Source organism: Ranitomeya variabilis, chromosome 2 (genome assembly GCF_051348905.1).
Source record: "Ranitomeya variabilis isolate aRanVar5 chromosome 2, aRanVar5.hap1, whole genome shotgun sequence".
Classification (NCBI taxonomy): domain Eukaryota; kingdom Metazoa; phylum Chordata; class Amphibia; order Anura; family Dendrobatidae; genus Ranitomeya; species Ranitomeya variabilis.
The window spans coordinates 244,686,880-244,707,693 of NC_135233.1; the positions used below are offsets into that span (position 1 = coordinate 244,686,880).

A 20,814-nucleotide genomic window follows, 5' to 3' on the forward strand; every position below is an offset into this window, starting at 1 on the left:
TAGATACCCCTGTACACATTACATGGTGCTGGGTGGGGAAATTTGGCAACCAGTTATTGTCTCTGTTCATACACACACAAAAAGAATCTTCACTTTGAATTTAGGATGGCTTCTCGCCTGTACGTTATAAAAATCCACCACCGTATTGACAGGTCTGCTCACAATACACGTTGGAAAGTTTTATCCTATCTTCTCACACTGACCATTTTGATTGGGGCACAGCTGAGGTCGCCTTCAGACACGGGCACGTCTTCGCTCTCCATGACATAAATCCCCTTCTGTGACAAAGCCTCGATGACGGGCTGGTGCCCCTGCAACGCTGCCACCTGGTCCCCCTTGAGAATGAGGCTGCAGGCGCGGCAGTACAGCTCGCTGGAGAGCAGCAGCTTGATGACGGGCGGCTTGATGTGCTCCTGCTCATACTGGTCTATGTAGAACGGGTCCTTCAGCTCCTCAGGAACATTGTCTGAAACAAAGCCAACACAAGGCAGATTAATAAAGACCGTCTAATCATCTGATCAAACACAAACCAGATTACCCCATGGTAGATATTCAATTAGCCATCACCCACCAAGTGACACTATTATTTTTACTTTTTATTTCTTTTTTTTAATAAATCCACCATGAAGAACTCAGGGAAATAAACAAAGCTGCGGATGGCGACAAATTGGCAGAACACAAAGGAGATTGATGAGCTTCTCATAACGAGGAACCCCCACGAGAGCGGTCTATTCATACAGGAGGAAGCCTTTCTGTGGAGTCTCAGAGAAGGAACAAGGTGAACAGACTACCACGACCAACACAGGAACATCGCCTCATTAGAAAGCTGCCACGTAGGGCCAGCAAGGCTCATCTTCACGGCAAATTCTCTCATTTCTGAGCTGCAGTGTAAAGCATGAGGGAGGAAATGTTTATAGCAGTTTAATAGTATACTTGGCTGTCAGAATAGAAGAGAGCCCATAGTGGCCAACGGAGCAGGATTTGGCGCACAGAGGGTGTAAACAGCTTATTGAAGGGCTGATTCCACCAGACCAGTAAAGACACAAGACTCCGGATCATACAAACAAGTTTTACAGGTTACAAGTAACTGCAGCAAATGAGAAACTTACTGTCGTCACCGCACATTCTGGCACCCAGCAAAACGGGGAGACATCCATGAAGCAGAGGCAGCAACAGGAGGGGCCCGGACCCTCCACAATCACTTCAAGCTTTACAATAGTGGATGGTCCTGTGAACACCTGACATTTACCTGCTGCATCCGCCTTACCCAAATCATAAGTGGCAATGTGCCGTACAGGCCTGGATGTCCCCTATGAAACTTATCTGCATTCCCTGTATGACTGGACAATAAAGCAAAACAAAAAATGACATACTGCCCGATTCTAAGGAGTCCTTAGAACTGCAAATAAATTGTGATCCTGGTAAAAAAAAAAATAAAAAAAAAATGGAACTTTTAGGGACAAAGTGGAAATAAATAACGAACTATCAGGCGTGCAGATGTGTTTCCATTGAGCCGTGACTCATAAAACGGCCTTATTTGCTTGTCATAAGGGTAAAGAATAGAGAAACCTTCTGTGAAGACCCTTCGAGTAATCCCACTTTTATGAATAAATCAAAATCGCCCAAAATAAGGAATGCACTTCAACAAAGTTCAACAGCAAGGACTCCCATATATGTGGTACATGTGGGAGAACACGAATCCAAGATCCATTGCAGATACTATTAAAAATAAACTTTATTAAATGTATATTAAAAAAAAAACACCAAGGTATAAAAAAGCAAAATGACATCAAGGGACACCAAGCAGAAGATGAGGGGAATATTGCACATAAATATTAATAACGGTAATGACAATGGGGGTAAATGCACATGTGATGGCTCCCCCTATAGAGTAGCAAAATATGCTCAGAAATAAGACTTAATATCAACAACACCTCTATATAATCACCCCCTCAATTGAGGGCACAGCCAGAGACCGGTACAACATGTAATGATAATGCTATAATAGCTGTAATCAGACTGTATACTAGGAGCTAAACAAGTTGTACATATAATGATAAAAGCTACATTACCGGTAAATGCCAGCCATAGTGGTCTGCTCGTAGTCCCCCCACCCAGACGCGCATTTCTCTGCCAGCTTCTTCCGTTTTTTTAATATTATATATTTAATAAAGTTCATTTTTAATAGTATGTGCATTGGATTGCATCGGGCAGCACGGTGGCTCAGTGGTTAGCACTGCAACCTTGCAGTGCTGGGGTCCTGGGTTCATATCCCACCAAGGACAACATCTGCAAGGAGTTTGTATCTTCTCCCAGTGTTTGTGTGGGTTTCCTCCGCATTCTCTCGTTTCCTCCCACATTGCAAAGGGAATCTAGATTGTGAGCCCCATCGGGGACAGTGATGATGATGTGTGCAAACTGTAAAGCGCTGTGGAATATGCTTGCGCTATATAAAAATAAAGATTATTATTATCTCTTTGTGTTCTCCCACATGTACCACATATGGCATATGGGAGTCCTTGTTGTTCCAGTTTCATGAATGTCATTGTAAACCTTTATGACCGAGGTCTGAGCCACAATGGCTCCTGTACCCAGGGGAAAAAAAATCATCCTCAGTAAAACCACTTGGAAAAACTATGTAAGAAACCTACAGATGATGACCTGCGTTTAGGTCCTGTGTGGCCAGGGCAAACTGCCTCACTCCAGCCTTGTAGGGGGTCTTCTCACCTCCTATATCCCCTATACAGTCAGCTTTACTGGTGTGGATCCCACAACCCCAATGCCAACCTCCGGAGCAGACCTGGCATTCTCCGGACCAAAACACTGCCCTCTTCTACTCACCGGGTGCCATCTTTCTCTCATAAGGATGACTGTGGTGGAGGAGAGTCACCTGCTTTCTTTCAATCCACTAGATGTACTTAGTGTCACCTGTACCCATTGTCTTCAGAATTTACCACCCCTTCATTTTCTCACTCTTCTCTCCCCTGTATGTCATCAGGAGTCAGGAGACTGAAAATAGGCTCATACAGGGTGGGCCATTTATATGGATACACCTGGGTGGGCCATTTATAAAGTTGGATTTAAAATGGCCGACTTCAAAATGGCCGACTTCAAAATGGCCTCCATGGTTACCACCCATCCCCCTCCCATATACTAATGTGCCACAAACAATAAGTTGATATCACCATTTTATTTAGGTTTATCCATATAAATGGCCCACCCTGAACACAAGAAAAAAAAAAAAAAAACTTATTGGCTTTTTAATAAAGCAAAACTGACATGGCCTGAAATTCTAAAGGCAGCCTGAGCTCTCCCACATGGACAAAGATATGAGATCTACAGGCTATGGCGTCACAGCCACAGCATCCCTGTGCAATACCCAGTACGGCCCCTAATTAGGAGGATGACCCTGAACTTTTATTTTACATCATCTGCAAAGGAATAAATGGCTGTCCAAAGTCAAAGTCTGATCAATCTCTTGCATCATATTGAACCATTGGTGCGTGCAACCACTGCAAAACCATCCCAAAACTTCAAGGACCCCAGTGGTCTATACTGAGAAAGAACAACGGGGCACGTGCGTCAAAGAAATCGTCCGAGGAAACACATTGCGAGTCAGCTGCGCGGCAAAGAATGGCGTAGGGTACCAGGGTCAGAGAAGCCGTGCAAGGTACCTGCAGATTTGTGCTGGTAGATTCCACGCCAAATTATAGTAGCAAATAAGTGGATGGGATTCTACAGAACTCCGGCACATGATGTGGAATATTTGCATCGGAATAAGTGACCTGTGGTGTGAATTATCAAACATCAATATCTGGGAATCCACCGCAAAGTTACTTTAATGCCCATTACCTTCTTTTCTCTGCATTTGCAAAGAAAAAAGAAATCAGAGTTTGTGGGGGATTGCCCCATGGTCCAAAAGCCATAATTTCATTTTTCATCAACCTAGTCATATGCCTTTTTTTTTGGAGGGAGGGAGAACCCAGCTGCAACTTTCAATTACCCCATCTACTTTGCCATCAAATGTACTGAAAAATGTGAAGAAAAAACTAAAAAGTGCTGTGAAATGGTGAAAAAGAGAATTTTAATTCTGCCTTTTTTTTAATTTATTTATTTATTTATTTTTATTTTTTTTTGGGGGGGGGGGTTGTTTTTACAGCAGTCACTGTGGTTTAAATAAGCAGGAGGCATGATTTCTCCAGGTCAGCACGATTATGGCGATACCAAACCAGAATACATTATATTTTATGTGGTGAAAAGAAGTGAAAAAGTTTGTTAAAAAAAATAATTATATAATATTTAGAAAGATAAGAAAAACAGGTTAGAATATACTCACCTAGGGGCAGTCCGGGTCCGATGGGTGTCTTGGTCCGGCGCCTCCCATCTTCATACGATGACGTCCTCTTCTTTTCTTCCTGCAGCGGCTGATGCGCAGGCGTACTTTATCTGTCCTGGTGAGGGCAGAGCAAAGTACTGCAGTGCGCAGGCAGCGGGAAAGGTCAGAGAGGCCCAGCGCCTGCGCACTGCAGTACTTTGCTCTGCCCTCAACAGGACAGATAAAGTACGCCTGCTCAGGATACATCTGGGGCTTATCTACAGCATTACAGAATGCTGTAGATAAGCCCCTGATGCCGGTGGCTGCAGTTCATTCTCGAATTTTGGGGTGACAGATTCCCTTTAACTGGTTTATTCAGTCAGTGAACGTGCTGATTGCGGGTCTGGCCACGAGGACCCTCACTGATTGGCAATTTATTGCCTTATTTCACATTAGAGAACTAAGTGGCTGGTCGGGACCTGACCACTTCTCCATTTATTCTCTATAGGGCTGTCAGGTGGGGTGGAAACTGAGCATAGTGCTTTGCAGCCCCATAGGGAAGAAAAGAAGAGGACGTCATCGCATGAAGATGGGAGGCGCCGGACCCGGACCAACCCTGGGTGAGTATAATCTATCTTGTTTTTCTAATCTTTCAGGTTATATCGGGGGGGGGCGGTGGCCTTAGCTTATAGGCGAAAAATGGGGTGACAGATTCCCTTTAAAGTCTGGGGATCCGGTCACTTGGGTGACTAGTCCAAGAGGCCGGTTCCTGGTGGTTTCTTCCCATGGGATCAAAACTAGACAGGTCTCCTTTCGTCTTGTGGACTGATGGTCTGTAAACCACAATTTTGTACAAACAAGCAAACAGAGGTGAAAGTAACAAGGTCACAGAGAAAATAGGCAAACATCCCCTGTACGGTGAATTTACCCATAATGCCTTGTGTCCACATAGGTCATTGTGTAAAGAACGCACACGTGCAGAAATACTGCATCTGTGAGTAAATCATTACACAGTAATGGCAATTTGCACAAGGCAAGCTATATGGACTTTAGTATATAGTCAGAGGAATGGTGTCGGCTCTATACTCCAAGGCAAAACGAACCGGGATCTATCATCATGCATCCTTGAGGTGCATTGTCAGATACTACATTAGGAAGCCCATGAACCAAGACACCAACAGATTACAAGTTCCACGGATTTCAACATTACAAGCAGTAGATATAAAGAAATCTACACTACAATATAACACAGACCTCCGCCAACGGCTTAAGACACAGGATCTGGGATCCCCACAAAACCCCAAAACAGGGCTCAGAAATGCCCTACTGAGAAATTCATTATATACTGCCCTATAACCTAGTACATACCGTGCTTCAAATAAATTACCCGTATTTTTCGGACTATAAGACGCACCGGACTATAAGACGCACCCAGGTTTAGAGGTGGAAAAATATTTGAAGCAAAAAAGGTGGTAAAATATTTAATAACATAAACATACTATTATATGTGTTGTTATTATATATAATAGTATGTTATTATGTTGGAAGCTACGGGACCAGTGTGGTGGCTGTAAAGTACTATATGAAGACGCTGGAGGGTGAGTATAAGAATGGGGGCACAGGGCTTATATTTAAAGCACCACACCAGCACTGAAAAATAACACTGGAGTGCTGCTTTAAGAACCCATGGGAGAACTATAACTCCCAGCATGTCCTGCAGATCCTATGGAATGCTGGGAGTTATAGTTCACCACATGAGTGGCAGAGTGCTTTAATGTGTGTTGTAGTGACTAACCTTTTAATTGTGGCAGCCAGCCAGCTGTAGTGAGGTAAAATGCTGGAGCATCCCATCCCATGACACCACAGAGAGCTCCCTCTTTGTTGCCTCTCCACAGCACAGGAGGAAGCTTGCAGATTGTGGTGTGGTGTCTGCAGGACCTGTGATGACATCAGAAGAGGGAGGGCTCCGTGCTGCCATGTGATGCTCCAGCCCGCCCTCTTCATGACATCACACAGGTCCTTGTGCTGGAGCACTCAGTACCCAGCACAGCCCCGGCAAGCAGGCAGGTATGCTGCGATCTCGTGTCTCCCCTCTGGCCCCTGCTGCCTCCTCCACCAGACACATAGATCTCCCCCAGCTGCTGCAGGAATCCAGCGCTGGGGAAACTATGTGTGTCCCTGTGAAGGAGTATTCATGTGCTGCTCCCTGCTCAGCTGACAGGTGGGCGGGGAAGCAGCTAATGAATATTCACTGCACTTTAATGATCGGGACCATGTGGTTTCCCCAGGGCTGTATCCTGAAGCCCCTGGCAGGGACATTTTTCTGCCTCCTGCCTCCCAGTGCAATCCCACTCGCTGCTGCCTCCTCCCCACGTTACATCCCTACCATAAGACGCACCCACACTTTCCTCCCAAATTTGGAGGAAAAAAAGTGCGTCTTATGGTTAGAAAAATACAGTAATTTATAGATGTCAAGAGAACCTGCTTAACATAATGATTTTGACTTAACCCCTTAGCGCTAAAACGGTGGCCACTAAGGGTACTTATTCCATCATTGCTGTTTTAAAAACGGTGATCGGGAATAAGGCTGTAGCGCCCCCCCGGAGTAAAAAAAAAAAAAAAAAATATCCTAGGTTTCAGCTTAAAAAAAAAAAAAAGTAAATCAAATCCCCCTTTGGTCGCGGAAAAACAGCCACGACCAATCAGCGACGGGCACAGTCCAGCGGCAAAATGGCCGCTCCTTCCTCCCCGCAGTCAGTGCCCGCTCCATAATCCCCTCCAGTCAGCCCTCACACATGGTTAATGGCAGCGTTAACAGACCGCGTTATGCCGCGGTGTAACGCACTCCGTTAACACAGCTATTAACCCTATGTGACCAACTTTTTACTATTGATGCTGCGTATGCATCGGGAGGGCGGTAATGTCACGATAGGGGCAGGCTTTGCAGCGTTGAGAATCTTTCTCCCCCCCTCCATGTGCTCACCCACCTATCCACTCTCTCTTTCCCCATGTGCTGACTTCTCCCGTTTGTGCTCTCTTCTTTGACCTGTCTACCCCATGTGCTGTGCGCTCCTCCTGTACAAAGATGGGGCAGTCAGCAAATCATTCGGCTGATCCCGGCGGCGGAGTGTTCGCGACGGTGTTCCGCTGGCGGTACGGTGTGTGAGAGAGTGAGTGTGTGTGTGTGTGTGTGCGTGCGCTGCGACAGTGTTCCGCTGGTGGTACCGCACAAGAGGCTGGTACCACCAAAAGTTTCCATATTGAGACAACCATCACTTGGGTGTCCCAATAAGGAGGTCGGTGAACTTCCGCTGCTTGCAATTCTGGGATCCGGACACATATGGATAAAACAGGATGTGAAGACAATACAAGGTAACTATATATTAAGAATATATTCCATTCTCTCCAGTTGGGCTTAGGGTTCGGGTTGGGAAAAAAAAAATAAAAAAAATGACGATATGGCAACTAGTGTTGAGCACAGAGTATCGCATTTATTTTTGCGGTGTCTAACAGCCACGAAACATGTAGGGAAGGGACTTGAGCATGACACAAGAGCACCCGCGATATTCGGTGCATACCTGAGCACCCGATGCAAACTGGAGTCGCGAGCACTTGCGTTCAACACTAATGACGACATATTCAATATGACAACCTAACGTTATCAAATTCTGTGTAGTACCTGTGGGTTCAAAATGCTCACTATACCGCTAGATAAAATCCCTGAGGGGTGTGGCTGGTGTCACTTGTGAGGGGTTTCCACTGTTTAGGCACATCAGGGGGTCTCCTAATGCAATATGGCGTCCGCTAATTATTTCAGCAAATTTTACTATGAAAAAGTCAAATGGCGCTCCTTACCTTCCGAGCACTGCCCCCAAACGGTAGATCTCCCCCACAAATAAGGTATCAGCGTATTCAGGAGAAATTTTACAACAAAATTTTGGGATCCATTTTCTCCTGATACTCTTGTGAAAATAAAAAGGTCTGGGTCTAAAGTAATTTTTTTGTGAAAAAAAAATTAAAATGTTCATTTTTTCCTTCCTCATTGCTTCAGTTCCTGTGAAGTACCTGAAGAGTGAATAAACTTCTTGAATGTGGTTTTGAGCACCTTGAGGGGTGCAGTTTTTAGAATGGTGTCACTTTTGGGTATTTTCTGTCATATACGCCCCTCAAAGGGACTTCAAATGTAATGTGGTTCCCCTTTGTAAATTTGGAAAAATTAGAAATCGTTGGTCAACTTCTAACTTCCTAACAAAAAAAAATTATGTTTAAAAAAAAAAATAAATTGTGCTTAGGTAAAGTAGACATGCGGGAAATGTTATTTATTAACTATTATGACTGATTTAAGGACGTAAAAATTAAAAAAAAAAGTTTGAAAACTGTGAAATTTTCGTCAAATATCCCTTTTTGTTTTACAAATAAACGCAAGTCATATCAAAGAAATGATACCAATATCATGAAGTACAATATGTCATGAAAAAATCCCAAAAATCAGTGGGACACGTTTAAGGCCATGTTCACGCGGTTTTGCCGCTGCGGTTCCGCAGCTTTTTTCCATGCAGGGTACAGTACAATGTACCCTATGGAAAACAGGAACCACTGTGCACATGATCCTGAATTTAAAAAAAAAGCCGCGCTGAATAGCTGCATGTCACTTCTTTGTCCGAAACAGCAGCGGTTCTGCACCCATAGACCTCCATTGTGAGGTCAAAACCGCAGTAAAACCCGCAGATCAAAAATATATCTGCGGGTTTTATTGCGGTTTGTGGTGCAGAACCGCTGCAGCAGGAAGTGCGGCGAAGCGGCCGGAAGTGCGTGGGCGGAAGTGCTTGGGCGGAGAGACATGGAGGCATACCGTCGCATGGGGATCGTGTCGGCCGTTTGATTGATTTGGTGTGTGTGTGTGTGTGTGTGTGTGTGTGTGTGTGTGTCCCCATGCGACGCTAGTGCCACCATTGTGCTAAGTCGCCGTGTGGGACTACTACTCCCATCCGGTATTAGGATGGGAGAGTTGTTCCTGTGTCCGGCGACTTAGCACAGTTGTAAAGTTACACAAAACACACACAATACACATACATGACACACAGTACATACAACATATAACACAGAGTATATACTCACCAACAGCACACTGGTAGGCGAAGCCCTCGATCCCCTAGAAAAAATCCCAAAATAAAAAATCAAATTCATACTCCCTGTCCGCAGAATCCATTAAACGAGTGTCCCACGCCGATCGGCTGCTCTCCGGCGATACACTGCCAGGAGCGAAGCTCCTAGCAGTGTATCGCGCACTGTTCCGGAGTTCAATGGCTCCGGCGTCTCGGTTAACGGCAGTACAGCTGCGTTGAACTTTCCCACGCAGCACTGCCGTTAAGCGAGAGTGCCGGGGTCAATGACCGCCGGTAAACTCGCTCGCGCATGCGCAGTGACACACCGACAGGAACTATGGCTCCTGTCAGTGTGTTATACGTTATATATATGTGTGATACGTGGCACTGAAATACGTGATACGTGGCACTTAAATACGTGATACGTGGCACTTAAATACGTGGCACTTAAATACGTGATACGTGGCACTTAAATACGTGATACGTGGCACTTAAATACGTGGCAGTTACATACGTGGCACTGAAATACGTGATACGTGGCACTTAAATACGTGGCACTTAAATACGTGATACGTGGCACTTAAATACGTGGCAGTTACATACGTGGCACTTAAATAAGTGATACGTGGCACTGAAATACGTGGCACTGAAATACGTGGCACTGAAATACGTGGCACTGAAATACGTGGCACTGAAATACGTGGCACTGAAATACGTGGTACTTAGGCTATGTTCACATTTGCGTTGTGCGCCGCAGCGTCGGCGCCGCAACACACAACGCAAACAAAAACGCAGCAAAACGCATGCACAACGCTGCGTTTTGCGCCGCATGCGTCCTTTTTTTTATTGATTTTGGACGCGGCAAAAATGCAACTTGCTGCGTCCTCTGCGCCCGGATGCGTGCGCTGCAGTGACGCATGCGGCGCAAAACGCAAGTGCGACGCATGTCCATGCGCCCCCATGTTAAATATAGGGGCGCATGACGCATGCGGCGACGCTGCGGCGCAGACCGCAAATGTGAACGTAGACTTAAATAGCTGGATAGAGCTGGATCCGCGGGCTGTGATCTGGCCTACGCTCAGCACTCTGCGGAGCGCTGTCATTCAAAACACGTCCACTCATTTTGGTGTTTAGTCCCAAAATGGAGGATGGAAGAAGAAAAGGGTTGGACAAGGAAATGACATCATTTCTTTTTTTTTTTTCCCCCACTGCAGTTAAAGCTTTATTTGTGTCAAACACAGACAATCTGCAGAGAAAACTGCATAAAAAAACGCACTAAAAACGCACCAAAAACCGCACCAAAAACGCACCAAAAACCGCACCTGCGTTTTCTGCCAAGAGCTGCGGTTTTTAGTCCTGAAAAAAAGGAGGGAAATCAGGAACGTGTGAACATACCCTAAGCGTTCCACAGTTATAACCTAATAAAGTGACAGTGGTCAGAATTGTAAAATTTGCTTTGGTCTTAAGGTCAAAATTGGCTCGGTCACTAAGGGGTTAAAGGGGTTCTCCAATTTTAACCTCATTACCAGGATCTTGATACAAAACAGATTTGTGTTACTAATAGGCAACTCCTCTTCACACAAGACAACCAAGAAAAGTAAAAAAAAAACAAAAACAAAACACAAGAAACCGAAAATTAAAGAGAAAACTGCAAAAGCTATAATTTGAGGAACATAAACATGGCAGCACAACACAGACTCCAACGACGACTACACAACAGTATCCACCGCATGATACCTAGTGCTCAGTACACAGGAGCCAGAACAGGAGGACATCCAAAAGAAAGAAGTGCCCGGCCAAACATGGACGTGACAGCATAGTTACACACGTTCTTTAAAGATTTGAAAAGGAAAAAAAAAAAAAAAAAAGAGTAATTTTCTGACTATTTTGGTTAATGAAGAGAAAAACAGGAAAAAATGCATAAAGAGCGTCAGCCAGCCATTATCAGGCAGAAAAGAATGGGCCCCACAACATAAGGTCACACAGCCAAGCAGTGAGGAATCAGAGCGGACCACAATCCGGGCTGCAGTATAAAGGGAAGGGTGGGTAATACGAAGCCCGTCCGGCCGTGACGCTGCAGAACAGAACAACTATTCTATTTTTGGGCAATTAAAATTAAAATGGAGAAAATGGAGTAGGAAAAAAGATAAACCCTGCCCAGTTCTGGCACCATACTGCCCCAGACAGACACTGACTACTGGAGAAATGGGGACATTTGGGTTGTAGGACAGCAGGGTGACAACTGCAGGGACTTCTGACAACACACAGATATTGGTTTTCACTTATTGTTTTTTAATTATAAACTAAGAGAACAGATTTTTTTTTTTTTTTACCAATTTGGCAACTTTGGCAGCGACATTGATCCGTAGCAAAAGATCATTGAGGCTGAACAGGGTCAAATTGTGAACCCCAAAGGAAGCGCAACAGTGACAGAAATTCACAAAAATCTAACTTGCCTGTTGCAGTACCCTAGGAGGTGGCCATGTGACCCCATTCACCATGCTGCCAACAATCACTGTGGCGCTGCTTCACGGCAGGAAAATGCCATCAAGCAGCATAACATTGAAATTGTTGGCAGTGTGACCCAAAGTTGCCACGTAGCCCCAGCCTAACAAAAGGACGACTCGAGAATACAAAGAAGCTCAATACAAAACATATCTACACTTAGAGATGGGATGGGCAAAATACTGAAAATCACAGATGTCAAACCAAAAGTGTGACGTAGCGGGTGACAGACCATAAATCTGACAGACTCCGCTTTGTCTACCAGACGTCAGTTGTCACAAATACCAGGAAAATCACTGACCGCAGTACCAGATTTACATCCATAGTGCAGGCTTGTAACTACACAGCCAATATCCTTCCCATAAATACAAAGTGATGGAGATGAATAGTCACTGGTGTTTCAAAAGAGCGTTCGCACAGACATTTAGGATAGATTTACATTTATGACACACGCATGGCTCCGCAGTCAGACCTCTAATAAGTTTGAGCATGGTGGTCGCATATTCCCACAGTGTAAATGGAGTTGCAGTTTACATGAATAACTACATTCACATGGGACTTTGGTACCTCAGTTGTCAGGACTGGCGGGTTTCCCAGAAATAGGACCCCCACCAATACAAGCATGCTGAGCAATATTTTACCCTTTTCCAACAGCTCAAGAAGGGTCCCAGAGTTGGGACCTGCATATGTCAGACATCTCATGATATGACCCACATTTAAAAGGGCTGTCCAGTCAAACCAAGTTATCAGCTATTCACAGGATAGGTGACACCTTGTAGAGGGGCGGGGGTGCTGCCCTGCACCCATCAGCACAAAGGGGCACACATATCCCTTTTAGAATGGAGAAGTAGTGCACCTGCTCGACCACCGCACCCATTCCCTATGGGGGCTGCAAAGCACTATGCTCAGTTTCCACCCCACTGACAGCCCTATAGAGAATAAATGGAGAGGTGGTCAGGCCCCGACCAGCCACTTAGTTCTCTAATGGGAACAAAAGGCAATAAAAAAATTCTCCTTCTGCCGATCGGTGAGGGTCCTCGTGGCCAGACCCCACGAACAGCACGTTGACTGACTGAATAAACTAATTAATAGTGGGAGAAACCCTTAAAGAAAAGTATTAAAAAGTCATTTGGAGAACCTACCTTAATGAATTTGGTCATAAAAAATTAGACTAAATATTGATTGTGCATAAACTTTAAAGCCATCAGTGATGCAATTATTGATTGATCTGAATACCAGTCACAGCCCATGGTCAAGAACAGCCCCAATACAGATAACTTGTCATCTTCCTTGAAGACCCGCTCTCCTACCAGGAAGATTTGTAGACTGAAGGAAGAGACCCGACGATCCCGTCCCTAACCCAGGAGGTTAGTAAAGGAGATATCACTATGCATAACGCAATTGCCTGATACAAATTACAACTTACCTATGCCATAGGCTTTAGCACAAATCCACTGTAAATTTGCAGCAATTTTTGCCCTGAAGGAATCGTACATGTCAGGAGGGACAACCTCCACTGGACAGTCTGCAAAAGAATCCATTTTTCTTCTAGTGCTGACTCCAGAAGCACAAACGCCAATATCCACCATCTGGATGAGACAGAACAGAAAGACACATAATGAGAAGAAAGTCCGGAATCATGAGAAGAAAAATCACGTGCGCTCAACTTCAGTGACTGATTCTCATATTCTGGATGGCGATTCTAAGCAGGGTCATTCCATGTCAAGTGAACCAATGATTTTTACATCTATATTTTTAATTCTTTTGAGATTTTGTTATTTGGTAATAGTGTGTCAGACAATGCAAAATGTGAAGAAAAAAAAAAATCTAGATATTTTCTTTTTTTTTTTTATTAATTTTCAAAGTTCGGAAAAAGTGTGAATTTCGGTGTTGCCTGCCTTTACATTTCTCCTCATAACTCAGGCTCGAAAAAAGATAGAGAAACAAAATAAACAGCATTATACTCAGAACTGTACAGGCTTTCACCAGATATGTCACAAGAGTATCTTTAATAATATTTTACCCATGCGAACGCAAGTGCAAAATTTTAAACCACGTTTCAGAAAAAAACGTTTCATTTCAAAATTTCAAAAACTGCACATGTGCCTGCTATGCTCCTAGCCACATCTGTACCAAAATACAAGTTGGGATCGTGATGGGATCATATTTATAAAAAATAAAACTATTACAGTGTCATTTTGAAAATCTTGAATTCAGATCTGTTCAGCCTGTGGTGCAGAAGTGTGGGGTCCATATTTACCAAATAATCCAGGATTTTTAGATATTACTGGAGAGGACAGAGGAGAAAGCTTTGTTAGGGCTGAGAATGAGCTGGGGTAGACAGTGAATGCAGAGCAGATGACAGGCCAGCAGCTCAGACCTTCGGAGGCCATATGCACACCAAATCTTAACACCCAGGAAACTCCTCAAATGGAGGGAGAAAAATATTCTTAACATCCACTTCATGTATTGTACAAACTAGGACTACAAAGAGGAGGAGAGTTTGTGAAAACCTCGGTTACAGGAAGCAGAACCCATCACAGGGACTTAGCAATACCGCACTGTCATCCCATGTAGGGAAACAGAAATAAAAACAAGGATTTCTTCATTCAGCAAAGACAGTGACGTCCATGAAGTGGTAGAAGGCGGCACAAGATTGGCAATGGATGACATAACTGGTGATGTGACCTGTGAATATGAATGGCGCTGCTGGCGGCTACTGGACTCTCCATAGATTGTGAAAATGAAGACGTAGAAGTGACTTTTCTGCACCTTCTGGTCCAGCGCCGTCCTTTGTGTGTCCAAGAATACCAGACATTGTAAAAGTTACAAAAATCAGATATTAACTCAGGTGGAGCCGAGCACCATGACAGCCGCACATACTCTGACACAAAAAGAAATGGCCATTGCTAGTGAGCGCTTATGGACAAGATGACATTTCACCCACTAGAAGGGACACATTGATGATAAAAGGCCAGTGTAAAAACCTACTATTAATTGTTTGCTTAGTTGATATTTTATAGAACGAGGATTTAACTACTGTACTATTGAAATGACATGTTTAGTGATATAGTAGAAAAAAATTGTTACATGTATAAATAGGTGGTAAAATATTGGTTCTATTAATCTTGTTTGTAACATAATTAGGACGAGACTGTACTTAGAAAATCACACTTGAGGATATGATCACCTTTTTTCTTTTGGTTTGTTCAATGCATTCAGGTTGAAAATGCAGAGCAAGTTGTGTTATGATGATTAAGGCTATGTGCACACGGTGCGGATCCACAGCGGATCTGCAGCTGCGGGTCCGCAGCAGTTTCCCCTGAGTTTACAGTACAATGTAAACCTATGGAAAACGCAATCCGCAGTGCACATGCTGCGAAAAAAAAAAAACCGCACGGAAACAGCGGTTTACATTCCGCAGCGTGTCAATTCTTTGTGCGGAAAACGCAGCGGTTTTACACCTGCTCCATATAGAAAACCGCAGGTGTAAAACCGCAGTGGAATCCGCACAAAAACCGCAGTAAATCTGAGATAAATCCGCAGGAAAAACGCAGCGTTTTTGCCCTGCGGATTTATCAAATCCGCTGCGGAAAAATCCGCAGAGGACCATTCTACGAGAGCACATAGCCTAAGATGTATTTATTCTGGCACTTCGGTATTTGTTTTTTGTGTTTCTTTATTGTTGCATATAAATGTTGAATTCATTAAGTTGTAATTTGAAAAGAAAAAGGGAAGAAACTCACAAACATAAAATCACATGATTCAAGGCTTAAAATTTTTTTTAATGTTTGATAGGTCCCAAGTTGAATCCCTGTACAAATATAAACAAGAACACAAGTATCACACGTGCATGTTTTCACAATTTTAAAACATACTTTTTTTCACAATTGCGCATCAAAACTTTGAATTTGATTTCTCCAAAACAAAATATGAAGAAACATAGTCTTGTGACATATCAAATGAAAGCCGTTACCGTTCTGAGAAAAATGATGCCTCTCCCACCTCTTTATCTTAATTCTAGCCCGAGATATGATAACAAATGTAAAGCCATACCAGGCCAAAATCCGCGCCTTTTCAAAACTTTAGAAATCTGTAAAAAATTAAATGATGAAGAAAAAAAATTCAAAACTTTTAATTTGTAATTAACTAAAGTTGTACTTCATAAAAACAAAAAATAAAAAAAATCTAAAGACGTGAGGTAAAAAAAATATTCATATTTGGATCACTTGATATGGAATGACCCAGCAATGCATGGAAAAATGTTTAGAATTGAGAGTCCTCAGTGGTTGATACCTTTTAATGGCTAACTGAAAAGATAGTAACAAATTGCAAGCTTTCGAGACTACTCCGGTCTCTTCATCAGGCATAGACTAATACAAATTCTGAAGAATCACATATTTATGCACAACATATGGAACCAAATGGAACTAAAACCACTTCTGAAGAAACGTGCACAAATTATGGAACCAGCAATGCATGGCAGTATGTGACATTACTGCTAATAGGACTGTCCCACAGTTATACCATGGTGCCACTGCCAGGCAGGAAAGCTGGAATACAATCCAAAGGAGGCAGCAGTGGCTGCCAAAATTACCCAATTTTCACACAGGACTAATGCTGGCCCTACATATAAAACAAGTTTGGCACTGACCCACCAGGTGATAATTCTCTACATCGGTACAATATGGATGCTCACAAAAAAAAAGTGAAACAAATATGATTCTGCCACGATTGTAAAGCTTGTGACCGCTTCTAGCCATCCACGGGCCAACAGGAAACAGTAAAGGTTGTTTGATGGTGAGACCATTTTTTGTAAACTAGCAAATAAAATAAATAAATAAATAAATAAATGGTGCTCTGGATCGTCACCCATATGCCACACATCTCCTGGGGCATTGTATGGATATGGAGCAGGTGCTTCAATTTCTCCCCCCAGAACACTGCTCAAAACTGGGGATCGCACTGAGCTTACTGTTCAGCCACCTTTATTTACAGGGAACCAGTCAGCACATTGTTTTATATATGAAAATGGTGTCATGGCTAAATAGGTGCTTGTCCCTCCAACCCACAAAATAAGAAAAAAATAAATATAAGAAAAAGGTACTTTTTTGTAAAAATTTGATGCATCATTGGAAAATCTAGCAGAAGCTACATGCAAATCAGCTAGAAGTGTACTGTGGGCGTGTCAATGCACTTGTTCTGCATCCTCCAAGTTGCACAGACACATCCCGATGCACTTCCAGCCTGATTTGCACATATCCATTAGCCTTCATTTCCCACAATTCCTTCTATGGGTAAACCGTAATGGCAGGTTTCCTTTAAAGAAAAAAAAAAATAAAGAACCATTCTAATTATTACATAAACAATGACTTTAATAAATAAATAAAATTGAGAAAAAAAAGAAGAATAGAACATTTAACACAAAATAACGACTTTCATGATCAGGTTTTGTTCTTTTCAAGCATTTGATTACTTTGCAGCAATGCCAAAAATGGAAATGCACAGTACACTTCTAGATAGCTGCAGATTTCACTAAAATAAGGCTCATCATATAATATTACATATTAGCAATGAGGGACCACATAGGACATCCTAATTAAACTTTCTCTGCGCATCCGATTAGGCATGGACACAAAGAAGGAAGTGTCTAATCGCTCAAGGCTTGGACTCTTTGTTGCATGAGCTCCAGGTTCAGATGCACAACTGCAGGCACCGGACGACTGATGCATTGTATAAAGGGGGATTTGTGGGACACGTGGGGTGAGGTAATTGTATGTTTTGGGAGCAGATTTTTTTTTTTTTTTACAGATGTCAAGAATACAAAGGCAGCTGCTGACAGGGCCAAAACAGACAATTCCCACCCCGTGCACAACAGACAGCGCAGCACCTCTTACACTTGCAGGGACGTATAGGCTGGTGTCCAGGCCCCACCTTAATCATCAGTCCTGATCCAGTGCATGACAATAACCCTCATACATTATTATCCCGTCATGTCCTGTGACATCAAATGCAATTTACTAACACACGGTTTGTATACATCACAGACCATACCGAGTCTGTAGTCTTCCCCTCCCCACAATGCTTAACCAATTAGGGCTAACACCTCTCCTCTGCTCCCCGGCACAAGCCGCACGCCCTCCCACCGCTCCTATCCCCCTTCACGAGCACACCCATCATTCATTCCCACCGTGGCATCACACCGCCCAAGCTGGTGCACATGGCTGTTCCTCTAGGTTTCCATTACCGGAAATATCTCCATTCTGTATACATTGCTACAATATGAAGGATTTATCATTTATCTAAAGAGGGGAAGCAGAAAGCTGTGTAAGGTCGGCTTCACCCATCTGACATTCGTGGTCTAAGTACAGACTGGCCGCGGGTCTCCTTACCAGAACCCAACGGTTTCCTAGGCGTATATAAGGCTATAGAGTTCAGGTGAGCCCACACTCAGACCATGGATGCTAGATGTGTGAAGCCGGCCTAAGGGCGAATTCACACATTACAGTCAAATCGTATTATTATTATTATTATTATTTTGCAGCAACTATCACTAAATTTTGGAACAATATTTTCAGCAATGGCAATTTGACTTCAACGTGTGAATGTACCCAGTGCTAGACTGAATTCATTTCTATCTAAACTGGAGCCCTCCAGTATGCTGGGAGTTGTAGTTTTGAAGAAGCTGGAGATTAATACTCTAGGCCAAAAATTCAAGTAACCGCGTAACTTTATTATCTGTCACATCCAGATTTGCAGTCGGGTTGTGCCATTAATCCCAGTTCTACCTCTTGCCTGCAGATCGGGTGTCAGATCACGCATGCTGCCGTCCTCCATCCATGTGGAAAACCACTCATGTGAATTTGTGCCACTGACCACTAATGGTCCATGGGCCGTTCATGGATCCCACGTACCGAACCTACAGTCAGAGATATTCTATACCAATGAGCACTGAGAACCAAGAGATGGCACCCCCTCCTGCTAGTTATACCCACAAATATGTATATATAGCACGGCACTGCTGTTATAGAAGTGAATGGAGCAGAGTTGTGATCAGGTGAGGCGCCTTTTTATTGGGGGGGGTTGCAAAAAGCAGCCCCATTGTTCTAGAAGTAGACGACCCAGGTAACGCTACATGTGCGGCATCGACACCTGTGACCTACGTGTCGTAGGCAGGATTTTTTGACCCCGGCAGTGATGCCCTCGCCAGAGGCCGCACCTCGCCCGTTTACAGCAAGTGACGGCGGGATCGCTGCCCCCGTACCAGGGAGAAAGACAAGCTCCTGCCTAAGACCCCAAACTGCGCCCACAATGAACGACCCCCTATCTATCCGCACACTTCAGGCTCCGCCCCGCTGTGATGACATCACTGCGCACTTAGCTGATGTCATCGCACCTCGGTGCCGCCCACTAGGGGGCTGGTGACATATGGAGACCCCCAGATATAGGGCCCCACTGCTACATTACAGTGCATGACAGAAAGCAGTAGTGTGATTCTTTCCAACAGTGCACCTGTACCCCCCTCCCTAAATGAAAGCCCCTCATATACGATTATCCAGCCCCACTATTACAACGAAGGGGACACCTGCCACAATGGCCGCCAGCAGCTTCTTACCTCTATGTGCTCCGGGCACCGAACATCCCCCTTTCACCTCACCGCGAGGCCTACATGTCACCGGGGCCGGGGGCTCACTCACTGAGGAGACCCCTCCCGCCACCGCACAGCCGAGTCCTGTCCCCTGTCTTCTTTAGTCACAGCCGCCTCCCGCCCTCCCGGGGGCCGCTCGGTGCCGCAGACACTGACAGGGATCCGTTGGTTACCCGGGGATGAGAATGCGCATGCGCACCTGGTTGCTAGCGCTCAACCTGAGGAACAAGCGACGGCGCAAGCACGCATGCGCGAAGAGCGCTGCTGGCCTTGCTGCGCAGGCGTGACGAGTTGCTAGCGAAACGCCTAGGAAAGCAAAGCTGGTTATGCGCATGCGTTGCTCCATTCAGCCCTTTTTAGTCTCTATTGTGCCTTCTAAGGCATAGGCCACGCCCCCAAACTGTCAGCTCTGTGTGTGGTACCCAGCCTGTGCAGGGAGCGTGCATCACCACCACATGGGCCTGCCTCACACTGTCAGCTGTGTGTGTGGTACCAAGCCTGTGCAGGGAGCGTGCATCTCCATCACATGGGCCTGCCTCACACTGTCAGCTCTGTGTGTGGTACCCAGCCTGTGCAGGGAGCGTGCATCTCCATCACATGGGCCTGCCCCACACTGTCAGCTCTGTGTGTGGTACCCAGCCTGTGCAGGGAGCGTGCATCTCCATCACATGGGCCTGCCCCACACTGTCAGCTCTGTGTGTGGTACCCAGCTTGTGCAGGGAGCGTGCATCTCCATCACATGGGCCTGCCTCACACTGTCAGCTCTGTGTGTGGTACCCAGCCTGTGCAGGGAGCGTGCATCACCATCACATGGGCCTGCCTCACACTGTCAGCTGTGTGTGTGGTACCCAGCCTGTGCAGGGAGCGTGCATCTCCATCACATGGGCCTGCCCCACACTGTCAGCTCTGTGTGTGGTACCCAGCCTGTGCAGGGAGCGTGCATCTCCATCACATGGGCCTGCCTCACACTTTCAGCTCAGTGTGTGGTACCCAGCCTGTGCAGGGTGCGTGCATCTCCATCACATGGGCCTGCCCCACACTGTCAGCTCTGTGCGTGTGGTACCCAGCCTGTGCAGGGAGCGTGCATCTCCATCACATGGGCCTGCCCCACACTGTCAGCTCAGTGTGTGGTACCCAGCCTGTGCAGGGAGCGTGCATCTCCATCACATGGGCCTGCCCCACACTGTCAGCTCAGTGTGTGGTACCCAGCCTGTGCAGGGAGCGTGCATCTCCATCACATG

General features: G+C 44.9%; 1 protein-coding gene across 4 annotated transcripts in view; it reads right to left on the reverse strand.

The window, feature by feature from the left end:
• Nucleotides 1-19,788, reverse strand: part of CAMSAP1 (calmodulin regulated spectrin associated protein 1) — a 64,486-nt gene extending 44,698 nt beyond the window's left edge. For 2 of the 4 annotated variants that reach the window (XM_077284364.1, XM_077284361.1), the window contains exons 1-3: nucleotides 19,541-19,788; nucleotides 13,352-13,514; nucleotides 204-466 (exon numbers count right to left, since the gene is read on the reverse strand). In XM_077284364.1, the coding sequence (XP_077140479.1) occupies nucleotides 204-466; nucleotides 13,352-13,514 (426 nt within the window). In that variant the 5' untranslated portion in view covers nucleotides 19,541-19,788. The remainder of the gene's footprint in view (nucleotides 1-203; nucleotides 467-13,351; nucleotides 13,515-19,540) is intronic. The other 2 variants (XM_077284365.1, XM_077284362.1) reach the window with 2 other exon arrangements.
• Nucleotides 19,789-20,814: the final 1,026 nt, after the last annotated feature.